This window comes from Chiloscyllium plagiosum, unplaced genomic scaffold (assembly GCF_037043375.1).
Source record: "Chiloscyllium plagiosum isolate Xiang-an unplaced genomic scaffold, Cpla_swu_hap1 HiC_scaffold_26, whole genome shotgun sequence".
Taxonomy (NCBI): domain Eukaryota; kingdom Metazoa; phylum Chordata; class Chondrichthyes; order Orectolobiformes; family Hemiscylliidae; genus Chiloscyllium; species Chiloscyllium plagiosum.
The window spans coordinates 8,735,705-8,752,133 of record NW_028270164.1 but is presented as its reverse complement, the minus strand read 5'-3'; the positions used below and the strand labels follow the sequence as shown (position 1 = coordinate 8,752,133).

Genomic DNA, 16,429 nt, shown 5'->3' with positions numbered 1-16,429 from the left:
TTTTCTCAAACCTTCTTCTGTCATTCAATAAAGATCAAGGCTGAGCTGTATTCCCAACTCCAGCCTTTGTGCTAGATCTGAAAACCAGGTGAATGGTTTAATGTACCCCTGCTGCTGGAGGAACATCCCTTGATGCACTAGTGTAATATTTTATATTTCACCTGACTTACATTCATGTTAGACTAAATAGAAATCAAAAGAAACTTTGTTAGAATATAACCTTTTTCTAGTTTTTATAAACAAGAGTTAGTTCCCTGTAACTACACTTGCCTCTTAAATCTGGAGGCTAAAATGATCACATCTACAGTCATCTCCACAAATGCACTTAATCCTAGTCTTTCATCAATCCGGGGAAAGACCTTGCCAAATTTGCATTGGTGCCAATCCCTCTAGTCCAAGTAGCCAACGCTATTGCCCACATAGAGTAAATCAAGTTTCAAACTTACAGCAATCTAGCTCTTGTTGAATCGGAGTTGCTCGGACCTGCTGTAGAACCTGGGCAAGCTCCGACCGGCCTTCTGCTACTCAACATGAGCTCAAAGCCTTTTCATGCTCCCAATAACTGCTACCCAGCTCTTGGAGAGATCGGAGTCCGTATTGTGGCGGGGGGGGGGGGGGGGGGGGGGGGCTAGGGGTTCTCTAGAACCAGTGCATTTCATTTCACTGTCATCCCCTAAAAGGGGAATCAGAATTGGAGAATCGAGGTCAGCGTTTCCTGGGAAGGTGAATGCTCAACTACTTTCCCTACAGGGGCAACATCTAAAAGGCACCTGGATAGGTATATGAATAGGAAGGATGGAGGTGCCGGTGTTCGACGGGGGTGTACAAAGTTCAAGTCACACAACACCAAGTTTAGACCAACTAGCACTAGGATTTAGAGGGACACAATATTGGCAAACAGGTTAGGATATCTGGCAGGCACAGATGAGTTGGATTGAATGGCCTACTTCTATGCTGTACAACTCTATGACTCTATTAAAGAGGAGTTTAAGATTTAAGTCTAGCTGATTGTTCCAGCAGTGTGAACCTGTCTGATCATATTAGGTTTCTGCCCCTTTCATCGGCTGCTTTTTTCTGGTTAAGATTCAGCTGCATGAATTCTCACAGTCTTCTAACCGGAGCTCGTGCTCACCAGATGGTTCACACTTTTATTGACCCTGACCTTCAGTTTCCTCCTCACTCTGTAGACTAACTGAACAACAGCAGAAGCTCATCAACCAACTGGTCAATAATTCCACATGCATTAGGACCTGTTATTGAATTCCATCAGTCATTAAAATTCTTATATAGTTTTACAATGGCAGTATAATGTCCAAATGAAGGGCAATAATATTGTTGAAAATTATGAAATCAAAATTGTCAGCTCTCCCACATCCACAGTTAACAGTCTAAAGATGTTTAGACTTTCTTTATTGAGATATTACTCAACATCAGAAAGCACTTGAAAGCAAAATTAAGTACTTTTAAATTATTATTTTGAAGGAAATGCAGCATTCAATTTACTCTCAGCAAGCTCTCACAAATAAATCATATGTATTGACGAGGATCAAGGAATAAGTATTGAACAGGATGCCATTGATAACTCCTGTTCAGTTCGCAAAAGTTGTCATCGATGAGGTTCTGGTATTGGACAATTTTCTTTTAATAATTAGAATCTCTACAGTGTGGAAACAGGCCCTTTGGCCCAACAAACCCACACTGACCTTCCAAAAAGCAATCCACCCAGACCCATTCCTCTACCCACCCCTGACCAATGCACATAACCTACACACCCCTGAATACTATGGGCGATTTAGCATGGCCAATTCACCTAACCTGCACATCTTTGGACTGTGGAAAGAAATAGAAGCATTCAGAATAACCCATGCAAACACGGGGAGAATACTCCACACAGACACTCACCCAAGGCAGGAATTGAACCTGGGTCCCCAGCGCTGTGAGGCAGCAGTGCTAACCACTGAGCCACCACGCTGCACATTTATTGAACAGTCCAGAATTACACCAGAAACCACGTTATGAGGTGGAGCTGCCTCACAGTCAGTTGCATGTGCTAGAAATTGTACATATTTACTGCACACAGAATCCTGAGTGTGTAGGGGATAGGGGTTTGCACATACTGGCCTTTGAGAAAGAATTCTGCCACTCCCTGCTGTATTCCTTTATAGTGTAATTCAATAAATCGTGTCAGTTACATGACACTGTGGTCTTTTGGTATAAATTCTGTGCCTTATGATCCTACTCCACAGCTACCTGGAGGAGCAGCATTCCAAAAGCTAGTGCTTCCAAATAAACCTGTTGGACTATAACCTGGTGCTGTATGATTTTTAACTAAGTAAAGCCCTGAACAGAGTACCCTTGCTTGGTTTGAGGTTAATCAGCTAACTATGAATGGCAGCCCCTGGATCCAGCTACATCCCTATTTAACTATTCAGTACACTTTCTCATGCCTTATAAATTTTCAAAATTTGGTTTCTTGCATCCCAAGTCCTGATGAGTACAAGACAAAAATCTTTAACTTAGTTGTCTGTTCTTAGCTGATGGGGGCTGGTGGAGTCTCAGTTTAAGCTCTCACCTGAAACACTGCACTGCTGACAATGCAGTACTCTCTCAGTACTGAGGTAGAACTTGAAACCATTGCCTTCGGACACAGACAGTAGAAGTGAAGCTCACCAAGTCACAGCAGATACATAGTCAGTTGTACTCTCTTGCTAATCCAACCAGACAAACTTCCTCTTAACACACGGACACCACTGGAATGTGTAGAGTATTGCATTTCCCAGCACTGTACTGAGACATTTCTCTCTCTTTCAATCAGCTTTTCTGGAGCAGTTAGGAAGTTTAGCATTCTCTTTTGGATGGGGACACAAAAAACATAAAACGTTAATCAGGATTCCAACTCTGGAATAATTCACATCATGGCTGAACTGTGCCCAAGCCCATTCCCAGTTCACCATCCTCAGGAAACGAAAATCAAAGTAACCCATTCTGAGACTGTTTGTTGACTCCCCCAATCATTTGGGGAAGTGAACCTCTGATTTGCACACTCCTTTATGTATTATGTGACTCCTGAAAAATTGCAGACAAGGATATCAGACAAGAATAGGAGAAGAAGCAAAGGCAGAAATTGCTGGAGAAACTCAGCAGGGCTGACAGTAACTGTGGAGAGACAGAACTCTGCTTTCCCTCACAGATGCTGCCAGGCCTGCTGAGTTTCTCCAGAAATTTCCACTTTTGTTTTAGATCTTCAGTATCTGCAGTTCTTTGTTTTAGGATAAGAATAGGATAAATTTGGGTTGCAATTCCCCCGCACCCCATCAAATAAACCGAGGCTTGCTCCTGAAGAACAGGCAGTTGAGCAAGTTTGGAGGAGGTTTTCCCTGAACAATGCAGATCCCTATGAAATAAAACAGCGTGCAATAAACTAACAAGACAGCTGCTGCCCCCCTCCCTAAGCATCCAATTCACTGAACATTGTCTTTACTCTTGGGGCGGCGGAGCAACAATTAACTGTAATCACTGGGAAAGCAATTTTATTGCATGTCATTTGCTTGTTAATATCACACTGCAATTGTACATTATGTTGATACAGCCTTCCACAATGCAAATCCTATCAGTTTTATTTGCATACAATATCAAAGGTCTCCCAATCTATAGCAAAAATAGAACCGAGACCAAACGAATGCTGAGGAATTGTTTCCTTGTCAAAAACAAATTTCCAACTCCCCCTCCCCCATTCCCAAATTAAATCAGGGGCTGGTGAGTATCGCACATAGTAACTGGAGGCCAATCTCCCCCTCCATCCCGCTCTGCCACTGAATTAAACAGTGACTGATCTGTGCCTCACTTCACTGCTCATCTCTCAATACCCTTAACTAAAAAAAAACTATCAATCTCTGTTGTTATGAAATTTTTAGTTGACCTCCAGCCTTGGTAAGTCTTTTTTTTGTCTCAGACTTTCGCTTCCCTTTGTGTGTTGGCACTTCCTGACCACACCCCTGAATGGCTCAGTCTGATATTAAGGTTAGAAAGTGCTTCACAATAGAAGCCTCTCACTCAGATGTGTATTAGCTGGTTTCAGGCCCAGTTACAACGCAGTTCTGATTTTCTGCATTGCTGTACATCAGGGTGTAGGATATAAAAGTGCTTATTGAATCATGAGCGCAGATGGAACCACGAGGGTTAGTGAAAAGAACTGAACCATAAATTTACAATGATGCTTTCTGCAGAACTGTATAGCTATTGTGCTATCATCTGCTTTACATCTGCAGTCTGCATATCTGTTAGTAACTTTGCACAAATGGGCCATTTGGGGAGACCTGATGGGTGGTGGATGTAGTTTATTTGCTCTTAGCATCTAGGGATTGCAGGCCAAACTTGCTTTCCCTTTATATTGGTACTTTTTATAAATGGCCTGTTGAATGGAAAGTGAAAAGCTTCAACAAATTATGTCTTTTTTCAGTAAGTCCTGTGCAATCAAACAGCACTGTTGCCATTGCCTAACTACTAGGATGTTAGGAGAAAGTGAGGACTGCAGTTGCTGGAGATCAGAGTCGAGAGCGTGGTAAAAGATGTTAGAATATAAAGTAAATGAATGATTGCTAATTTTCCCAACACAGGTAATGGCCATCAAGAGGACATCATGAGACAGATACAAATCCCTCATGTATAAAGCACAAACCCTCATCCTTTTCACCTTCCTTTCAGAAGCTAGGTTTAAAAATCTTATAGCTCAGCACTGACCCATCCTAGGTTTCATTACCAACTCAGATGTGGTCAGTCCTGTTCAATAGAGCTTTTTTTTAAAAAAAAAAGAAGAAAATGTAGTTGTGGGATGCAGATATCGCTGGCTGGGCATTTATTGCCCATTGCTAACTGACCTTGAACTTGCCCTTCCAAAGGGCAGCTAAGAGTCAGCCACATTACTGTGGGTCTGTAGACCTATGTAGGCACACCAAAGAAGAATGGCAACCTGCCTAGCCCTAGTGAAACATGTGGTTACTCATAATAAATCAATAAACTATGTTGTAGCCATTTATTTTCAGATTTTTATTGAATTCAAAATGTCACTATCTGACATGATAATTTTCCAGCCCACATCCCAAACCTGTTTGTCTGGAACTCTGGAATGGTTACTTCTATAACATTACCAGTACACCATCACCTCCCCAAACATGAAACCCAAATTCTTCACATGGAAACAGGAATACTTGCAAATGAAATAGTGGAACAGCAAGGAAGGTGCTTGTAACATCTATATAAAATCAAACAAAAATAAGCCACATCAAATAGAAACCTGAGAACAAAGCAGATGCAATGGCACATCAAACAAAGCTCACTCCATTGCTCCCCCTCCCCCCAACACACTATCTATCTCCATGATTGCAGGGTCAGTTTACAATATTACAAATGCATCTTAATTGCTCTTCCCTGCAATAGCACTTTCTCCAAAGTGAAAGCAGATTTCAGAAACACTGAGTGCAGATTTAATCAGCACGTTTTCATTCCGAGACGACTGCTCGAGAAACGTCTTACATATTTAATGAATAGGCTGGCTTTCACACGGCTGCACCTGTTTGAATAGTCTTACCCAGGGCTCTCTTCCAGAAAAACCACCCGCTCAATAGGAGCACTGTTGTAAGAGCAAGTGCATTCACACAGGCCAACTGACACAGAGCTGAGGCCAGCTCGTCACCCGAGCCACTACAATGAGCCACTGAGTACTGCCCAGCCGTTGTATTTGTCTGAGCTACAGCAAGAATTTACGTCATCTGACAACAATATAATATTCAATTTATGAGAAATATTTATAAATGTATTTTTAAAGTAGAATCTAGGAGAGGGGAAAAACTGTTGCAAAACTTTCCTCAGGCCTACTATTGCAGGAGACGTAATATTCTGTTACATCTCACTTGGAGATGTATCTTCTGCTCGTTATTCTCACTGCATCTGAAACCTAGGACTCCTTACCCAAGAGCCCTATAGGAACACCTTCACTATATGAACTTCACTCAGTGCGGCATATTGTAAATGTAACTTGTAATTGTAAGTTTAGTGAAATACCTGAGAGTGCCACATACAGTATGGAAAGAAATTGAATTGCATTGTATTTTACAGAATGTCAAATTAAAATGGTTAGGTGATATATCCTTACACATTTTATGAACAGTATATTTTATAGATAAAGACTACAGCAATTCAAAATTAAGGTCCTCCAACACTTTCCAAGCAGCAACTCTGGCTATATAATAAATGCTCACCAAGCAACAATGCTCTCATTCCAAGAATTAATATATTTCAAAAACCCTTTTGAAACAACCTTTTCCTTTGTTTAGACATGCAGCATGGCTCCCTTTCAATATTGCTGCCTCTGCCTCTAAACACAGACGGAGCAACATTTCTACTGACTGCACTGGGCTTGCAATCTTATCTCATTTGGTGCTTGGGCCACAAGACATAACTAGCAATGACAGATTGCCTCAGCTATACCAGATTCTGGGGATAAGCTAACAGAAACTGATGCTTTTGTAACGATAAAGGAGATTCAATTAAACCTATGCATATTTCCAAGCTGGGAAGAAAGCTGAACTTCAGTGAGCCCAAAGCTTTATTGAAGTTACATTTATTTTTTAAATGGCCTCATTTAACAGTGTGAATTTTGGGATTCAGAAAATTGACCAGAGATTATTACCAAGCAAACAACCCTGAATCACAAATTACTTCTGCGCTGCTCACATTAAATATTAGATTAGTGCTTTTTCTTTAGCTTGAGTACATTATCACTGTTAATAAGCAAAATAGCTCAACTCCAAGTGATTGCTCCACATCATACTCCAAGTTCATCCTTCTTTAAATCGAAAGAAAAGAGAGAGCAGGGTTTGGATTGCTAGGAAAATCCAATTCTGTCAGATGTAAAATATAATTTATTTTTCTAAGAGTACACCCCAAGTTATGAGTCAAATAAACTCCAAATTGCTGAATATAAACAGCAAATGTTCAAACAGCCATTCTAATAACACTGGAAATGGAGGTATGGAACCACAACAGAGACATTTCACCTCTCATATCCACAACTTTATGTAAACGCACTCCTGTTGGTTCCCATTTCGGCACTCTGTCCAATAGCCCCTCCTCTGTAGTTCCCTCAATTGTCCATCCAATTTCCTTTTGCAGTCTTTAATCATTTCTACTTCTACATCCATAGCAAAGCACCTGAGTAACTTTTACAAGAGATTCTGCTCTAAAGATTAGTGGAAGTATTGACTTTGCTTCTGTTCAGAGTATTTCAATATTGCTATTGAGCTAATCAACCATGATCTACCAGTAAAATTCAACTTCCTCTGTCTCTACACTCTGTGGACTGATAGACTTTGAATATGGAGACAGAGCTCACCCACAGTTGGTTATAATATTGCATGCAGTCACCTAACTCAAACAACTTAATTGCCCTAACATGCACATGTAAGATTGGTTACTGGGGGTACTCAATGGTACCCAACCTCAGGGGACTGTTCTGCAGCATGAACCTGCCTCTAGTTGGGGGGGAAGGGAGTAAACATGAAGAGGAGAGATTGGAGGGCAAAAATAAAGTAGAAATGGGCAGCACAGAGCCAGCTCAGCTCACTAACAAAACAAGCAGTCTTTGGGTAGTTGGAAAATCATTAACTCAGGGAAGTGAGACATGGCTGGTGAGTGGGAAGTTAGTTGAAGTGATTGACAGATTCAGAAAACAAAGCAAAGATTACAACCTAAATATCATCTCAAATTTCCTATCCCTCTTTCATTCTTTGCCACTAAAATCCCAATGTTAAATAGGACAGTGCTCACTTAGGAAGCAAATCCTTGTGAAACCACTGAAATATATCCATGATTTCCTCACCATTAATGAGTGAAATATCCCAGAACTCTGAAGGCGCAATTTTGTTTTTGCAGAATGAATACAGGAGGAGCACTCCTATGACATTAACACAGTGACAGGAGTAAACTAGATGCAAGCCAGTATCTTTTAGTGTACCATTGCATTTCTTACATATAGGAGAAAGTGAGGATAGCACATGCTGGAGGGTGAGAATTGGCTAAGCGAAGCAATGAAGAAAGCATAGCATGTCAGGCAGCATCAAGACAGTCAACGTTTCAGGCAGAACCCTTCTTCAGGACATCCCCAGTCCCAAAGAAGGATCCGGCCCAAAACATTGACTCTCTTGCTCCTTGGATGCTTTCTTACATATAGCCCTAAGATGTCACCACCAGTGACAGACTTCTGACCATCACTTCACTCAACGTAACCCGAGGACTCAGATTTTGAGCAATTGTCAAAATAGCCAGAAGGGAGGAGGATGGGGAAGATGAGAATTTTTCAATGCAACATGTTGTCATGATATGGTTTGCACCAGACTAAGAGGGTGGTGGCAGCACAATGATCACTCTCAAAAAGGAATTGGATGAATCCATGAAGGAATAAAATTTACAGGCAGAAGAAAATGGAACTAATTCGCTGAGACAGGCAGGAAAGGCCAAATGGCATCATTTTGCACTGGATCATTGTAAGTTAACTCAGAATGCTAAGTCCCAGCATGGACACAAACAGCAGCAATTTTAATTTCAGCCTTCCGATGGAATTTATCGTCAGGATAGGATTCGGGGAGCTCACACCCGGACACTCACGCATGCACACACAAAGACTGAAAGGCATTCTTTGCAGTTGCAGAGGTCACATTGGCCAGGAATTTCAACTGAGACATTCAGCAACTTCAACAACTCTCTGCACTTTATTTTATTCTTTCCTAGGATGTGGGTATCACTGATGAGATCAGCATATATTACCCATCCCTGATCAAGCTTGATCTGAGTTGTTTGCAAGGGTTATTTCAGAGGAAGCCAATCACATTATTGTGGGTCTGGCATCACATGGGCCAGACTAAATAAGGTCAGGAGATTTCCTTCCCCAGGAGATAATGAGGACTGCACATGCCGGAGAAGTCAGAGTCAATAAAGCGTGGTGCTGGAAAAAGCACAGCAGGTCAGGGCAGCATCTGAGAAGCAAGAGAGTCGACATTTCAGTGACTGATGAAAGGTTTTGCCCGAAACATTGACTCTCTTGCTCCTCAGATGCTGCCTGACCTGCTGTGCTTTTTCCAGCACCAAAGTTTCCTTTCCTGAAGGACATCAGTGAACCAGATTTTTGTTTTTAGAAACATATGACTCCACAACAAATGACATTGGTCTTCATTGTCAAGATTACGGAGATAAGCTTTCAACTCCAGACTTAAGTTTTGAATTCCACCAGGTGCCGTAATGAGATTTGAACTGCTGCCCCACAGCATTAGACTGGGACTCTAGATTATTAGTCCAGTGACAATACCACTATGCCATCACCTCCTACCCATGTATTCCATCTTGTAAATGCCATCATGCTTCACATATCCACTGCACTGTCTCAGTAAAACACCTTGGGCAACTCAGAAATGACCCTTTACTAATCACGTTGTGGGGCAAGACAGGCCCATCTTCAGATGGGTGTTCAACTTAAGCCCATTATTTCTCTCCTTTCAAAACCTCCTGCAAAAATTGCAACCAACCACTGATTCCTTTTGAATCAAAGGAAAATTAACTGATAAGGGTAGCATGGTCACAGGAAGGAAGAAAATAGAAAGACAGACTGACTGCCTTTAATAAATCTGCCCAGGACTACTGGGGACTAACCTGCTTTCTCTAAAAGGAAACAGGTGGTTACCTAACCCCTGGAGTTTTATCTGGGTCAGCCTGGACCTCCAATCCATTGACCCCTACCATTGTTCTCATGACAATGCAGACTATACTTAACCAGCAAGTCTTGGAGAGGTTTTTTTAAAATTGAAATTCAGTGTCACACCCTTTTCTTTTGAGGGGGTGGTGGTGGAGCTATCTCCACATTTTCCAATATAAAATCTTTGGGGAACCCAACAGAATAAGGGGATTCCCGATTAGAACATTATAGAACCATATATAGGGAAACTCCTGAACTTCTCAACTTGGCCAGATAGCAGGGCAGCATTGGGCTGGGGAAAGAGAATCAATATTGGGACATGGTAACAATCTGCAGTCAGTGTACAGCCAACATTTAGGCTTTCCTGTTAAACTTTGGGAAAGAGGGTTTTCTGTCCATGACCAGGTTAACGAGTGAACTGCACCTCTCAATAAAGAAATCCCCATGCAACATAAGCATGGCATTTGACCTATCGGCACCCTAACTGGCCGGGAGGCTGGATTACCCTTTACAGGCAGATGTTGAGGAGAAGGTGCATGGAGGAAGTGGGATTAATACTTGACTTCACCAGCAGTCACTCTGCAGATACAGCTTGCCACAACCATCAGCTATTGTGATAACATTGGACATAATGCCATGAGATCATTTCAATGACAGCGTGTTCAGACAGATTGTGAGCTTTTAATTAAGAGTTACACAATCCATATTCAATTCAGAATAGCTGGGCCAGTTACAGTGAAAAACAAACTCATAATGACTGGAAATATTTGTTCTGACATACATATTCCACCATGAACATTTGGTTTAAAAAACAAAGTCTACAGGGAAACTGGGGCAAGTGAGTACTGAGGACAGGAGTTGGGAGATCATGTTGCGGCTGTACAGGACATTGGTTAGGCCACTGTTGGAATAGTGCGTGCAATTCTGGTATCCTTCCTATCAGAAAGATGTTGTGGAACTTGAAAGGGTTCAGAAAAGATTTACAAGGATGTTGCCAGGGTTGGAGGATTTGAGCTATATGGAGAGGCTGAACAGGCTGTGGCTGTTTTCCCTGGAGCGTCGGAGGCGGAGGGGTGACCTTATAGAGGTTTACAAAATTATGAGGGGCATGGATAGGGAAAATAGGCAAAGTCTTTTCCCTGGGATAGGGGAGTCCAGAACTAGAGGGCATAGGTTCAGGGTGAGAGGGGAAAGATATAAAAGACCTATGGGCAACTTTTTCCACACAGAGGGTGGTACATGCATGGAATGAGCTGCCAGAGGATGTGGTGGAAGCTGGTACAAATACAACATTTATGAGGCATTTGGATGGGTATATGAATAGGAAGGGTTTGGAGGGATATGGGCCGGGTGCTGGCAGGTGGGATTAGATTGGGTTGGGATATCTGGTCGGCATGGACGGGTTGGACCGAAGGGTCTGTTTCCGTGCTGTACATCTCTATGACTCTATGAATACCTCCGCCCTTGGTTAACCGTACTATGTCCCACAGCTGTCAAAAAGAAATGCGATACAGCCAGCAGCAGCCTGGGGTCGGGAATATTCACGTTAAGGCGCCGGTTTTGGAGGAGCTCATTTTGTTTGGGGAATGGCTGCTGGACGCTAGCATCTTCCACCAAAACCTCCCAAATCGCCCTTAACCCACCCAGCAGACAGAAAAGAAAGCAGACCTTCACTTGGCAACAATTTTAAATGATTTGCGAATTATAGCCTTTCTCACCACTCGGCCGGATCTGTCGACTGCTTTTTTCACTTTGCCGTAAGTGCCTTTGCCCAGGGTTTCTCGGAACTCATAGCGGTGCCTCAGGTTGTGTTTGTGATGGTGCCTCTTCACCGCCTGGCGTTTCAGCTCCGGAGTCTGCGAGGAGGAGGAGCAGCAGCGGGAGGCCAGCGGAGAGGATCCCGGATCCCTACCGCCACCCGGAGACAGAGGGCAGGCAGCGCCTGGAGCCGAGCCCCGGCTCGGACACGGAGACGCTGGATCCATCAGGAAGAGAGAGAGAAAGCACTGGGATGTGAATGAGGGATAGAAAAGTATCGGGAGGCTGAAACAGGAGTGGAAGAGCGAGGAAGAAACGGTACAATTTCAGAAAATCAAAGCTTGCTGGTAAATAAAGTCACCCATATTTACAATGACTATTCTCTCATTGTCGAGGCGCAATGAATACACTGTAACCAATGTCTGCTACAATGTATCCCTCTCTAGGTTACACTGTATCCCTCTCTCTCTATGTTTCTCTGTCTCGAACACTGTTACAACAATCCAGATCCCAGTCGCGTGTAGAACCTTCAGCGGTTCGCTCATTAGCATAACCCCGCCCACATCAACGTCACAGCCACCACCACCTCCCAACGTCACGGCTCTCTAGCCAATCTTACAATCTTTACCAAAAAAACTCTTCCCTTCTTTCGCTTTTGAACCAACTGAACGACAAGTTGTCCCTGTTTCTTCGAAGAGATTGCCCACTCGCCCACCCCGACTGTGAGAAAGTCTGGTTGCCAGGCGCTTCATGCTTCTAGCCCACTCGTCAGTCTGCAGGCGGGAGAGACAGAAACAAGGGGATTTTGGGAAGTGACAACAGTTCTACATTCTCTTAGTTCCTTCACTCAGCCTAGAAATATTCACTACTGCTTCTCGGATGCTACCTGAACTGCTGTGCTCTTCCAGCACCACTAATCCAGAATCTGGTTTCCAGCATCTGCAGTCATTGTTTTTACCTAGAAATATTCAGGTAACTTTCCATCCCTTCCCTGTACCCAGACTGGGGTCAGCTAATCAGAATACCCATTCAATCCAGGCGGACTGGAATTGTCAACCAGGAGGGTAACCAGGCCAATCTCATTACATTAACATTCATGCAAAATTCAGAGAGTGCTTAAAATAAAAACTGCAACTGCCAGAAATTCCCAATATCTCAGGTCAAGATCTGCATATAAACTGAGCTAACCTTTCAGGTCGATATCCTTTCATTAGAATTAATATCAAGGTGGCCTGGCCCCGAGGCTAGCCGGTCGGAATTGTGGGACACGATTACATCAGCCTTTCTTAACGGAATTAAAAACAAGTGAAAAGCGACGTCAACAACATTTGTATAAGGAAGCTAAAATGCCCCAACTGAGAAACAACAGCCCTGGAGAGGATTAGCAATTCGGAAAGAATTCCCCGGATCACCTGACAGCATAATCGGTTTCTGCTTGTATTCGCTGTATTGAGTTTCTCACGAAAATGAGTAGCCTACACATTGCATGAAGATAGTGACTTCGCGGCGAACGCTTCTACCGTCATTTGGCCAACTCCGTAAATATATTGAAAATGCCGAAAGCTGTGTCTTTTTTTGCATGAATGATTTGCAATGTCGTGCAGGGGGCAATGTCTTCTGACCCATTCTGCCTCTCCCGAAAGTTGGTGGCTCCACAGCTGTGTGATTTGGGAGCAGCTCGTTCAGTTCTGCCTAGTCTGTTGTACCATTCAACAAGACCAAGTTTGATCTGCCTGTGCACTCAATTTCACATTTCTGCTTCCTTCCTGATGAAGGGCCCCGGCCCGAAACGTCGATTTTCCTGCTCCTCGGATGCTGCCTGATCTGCTGTGCTTTTCCAGCATCATACTCTTAATTCACATTTCTGCCACGCACCAGTAACCATAGACTCGGCAAAAGTGAGGACCGCAGATGCTGGAAATCAGAGTCTGCCCTTGTCAGTCAATAAACTACCTCCACCTTAAAAATACTTAATGATCCTGCCACCATTAGACGAAAGAAATCTTTTTCGCTATCTAATCTCGGAGGGAAAAAAATCCTCATCTCCCTCTCCAAGGGGAGACCTCTTATTTTTAAACTGCGCGCTCTAACTTAGTTTTTTTCCCCACAAGAGGAAACATCCTTTCAGCATTCACGCTGATAATGGTTGCCCTGCAAAATCAAAGTGGGTATGACAGCTTTTCCACTTAGACGACATTGCAGTGGAGTCTGAGCCTGGCCCTTCTTTGATGACTTTCTAGCCGTGTGTGTGTGTGTGTGGTGATGTAGATGATGATTAATTGTCTCCTCTCCCCACGATTATGAGGCACAACCAACTGGCACAGCTCCTGCCTCTGTAAGTCTTGATCTGCCCACTAGGAGGTGCAGAGATCCAAACTACCACAAGCATGGTCAGCAGTCTGGGTCAGTAAAGGACTGGAAACATTCCAACCCAGGGACAATGGCTGTACAAGGTCCAAAAACAATTATGTTTTCTCAGCAAACAATAACCACAAATATTAACTAGCTAATCTGCACAATTGCTACCATTTCATTATTTGGCAAATTGCAAGGTTTTCTTTTGCCTGTGTTAATTTTGGGGCAGTACAAATTCACAAGATCCTAGTGGTAAAATATTGCAAGGATTGGCCCTTAGGGATAAGACAATGGTTAGCACCACCTCTCCGCAGCTTACAGAAAGGCTTAAGTAATGAGAAACCAAGGGGTTCCCAAAGAGAAGTAGTGTTCTTTTTTCCCCAAAATGACAGGTGCAGGAGCGCTTGAGAGTCTGGGGAAGGCAGTCAGTTTAATTTTTCTGCACCAAAATAGATAGGTTTTGGATAAATAAGATATCAAGGAATTTGGAGCAAAGCCAGGTACGGTAAATTAGGTTGAGGCAAAAATCAGGCATGATCTGGTTGAATGGCAGAACGGACTTTGAGTTTTGAATGGCCTTCTGTTGTTGCAATGAATGTAACCTTGTACAAATGTAAAGCCTTAATTTACTCGTCAGTTACCTATTTAGTTGTTGTTAAGTTCTTAAATGCACTGATGTGGAAATGAACCAGACTGACAGAGCAGGAAGATCCTAAGATAGATCGCAGACCTGTGCTAAGAGAGGTGATCTCACCAGATCTGTCAGGAGGTTGGGGTGGGGCGGAGGGAGGGTGACAAATTTAATATTTTATCTGGACTTTCTGTTCCACTAAAGAATTCAGTGGGAAACCAAATGGGATTTCGGAAGGTTTTGTTTTCCCTGAAATTGATTTTCAGTTTAAATATGAACACAGTGACTCCAGCAGACATCGACGGGAAGCGCCTGGGTGACTTCCAGTCACATAGCGACATCAGGAATTCAGCATTGTTTTGCTTTCCTGAGTCTGTTTGATTGACATGGTGCCTGCAATTAATCATCAGTGACGCAATCACTGAAAAACAAAGAGCTCATAATCAAAACCAGTAAAGTCCCTGGTAAAATTCCTTGCATTAGGAAGACATATATTCAGCAATACTACACAATAAATACCATACATGATTATATTGTAGCATGGATTTCTCCAGTACTTGCACTCTCCAGTACCGATGTTGTTTGCTTACCAGCTTCCCTTAGCCTACTAGCACATATGCCTGTTATTATCAGGAGGATCTGAGTCCCATTCAGAGACTTTAGCACATAATCCAGGCTGACACTCCACTGCATTATCGGAGGTGTCATCTTTCAGATGGGGCACTAAATCTGAGGATCTGTCTGCTCTTTCAGGTGGGTGAAAGATATCCCATGGCACTGCTTTGATGAAGAGCTGGAGAGTTCTCCCCAGACTACAAGACAATATTTATCCTTCGACTAACATCAGTTGAACAGATTATCATATCTTTATCACATTTCTGTTTGTGGGAGCTTGCTGTGTACAAAGTGGCTACTGTGTTTCTTGCAATACAACAGTGGCTACACTTAATTGGCTGCAAATCCTTTCTTTCTTTTATGTTCCTTTTTCTCTTCCTATCTTTTTCAATCTTTTCATTCTTACTGTCTGGGAATCTATCCCTCAGACAGCATTTGTAAGATCCCAAGCAATCAGCTTCTCGAAGGCAATGGATTTCTCTCCTGAGTCCTTTCTTCCTCAACCCGTTGTTAACTGTGAGATGTTGCCATGGAGTACAGCTGCCGTGCACATTGGAATATGACTTTTCTTCGTTCTTTTTTAGAGAATGTATGTATCAATGGCAAGGCCAGCATTTGTTGTCCATACATAATTGTTCTTGAACCAGATGTCTTGCTGGGTCACTTCAGAGAGCAGTGAAGATTCAATTGCAGAGGGCAGTAGGCCTGGATGTACGTTCAGGCCAGACTGGGTAAGGATGGCAGATTTCTTTCCCTAAAGAGCATCAGTGAACCTGGTGTGTTTTGCCTGATAATCAATAGTTATCATGGTCACCATCACTGGGAGCTTTCGATTTTAGATATTCCTAACCAACAACTTCAGACATATTATCACACACATCTGGAGCAGGTGGGACTTGAACCTAGGCCTCCTGGTAGGGACAATACCACTGCACCAGTAAAAACCATTCAGTTAGAGCTTTTATTAATTGAATTTAAATTCCTCCAGCTGCTGTGGTGGGATTTGAACTGATGGCTCAGAATGTATTAGCCTGCCTTTAGGTTATTGATCCAGGGACAATATCACTGCACCACCATTACCCCCTCAATGCAGCCAAATATGTTCTTCTCTCAGGTGTTTCTAAGTTGTGCACAATCTCTATTTAAAGGCAAGTATATTTCCTTTTAAAGGCTGAAACCTCCATTTCCTCAGAAAAAAAGAATCCTGCTCATCTATTTTAAAGCTGATTTATTTGCTTTTGCTATGTGCTGTCCTGCAGTGATTTCTCCCTGTGGTAAGTTTCTTTCAGGAACTGGTGACAGATCTTTTTAAAATAAACAGTGATGTC

The 16,429-nt window shown here is 42.8% G+C and overlaps 1 protein-coding gene across 1 annotated transcript in view; it reads right to left on the bottom strand.

The window, feature by feature from the left end:
* Window positions 1–11,991, bottom strand: part of nuak2 (NUAK family, SNF1-like kinase, 2) — a 42,735-nt gene extending 30,744 nt beyond the window's left edge. The window contains exon 1 of the mRNA XM_043716378.2: window positions 11,461–11,991. Within this exon, the coding sequence (XP_043572313.1) occupies window positions 11,461–11,727 (267 nt within the window). The 5' untranslated portion in view covers window positions 11,728–11,991. The remainder of the gene's footprint in view (window positions 1–11,460) is intronic.
* Between the last annotated feature and the right edge of the window lie 4,438 nt (window positions 11,992–16,429).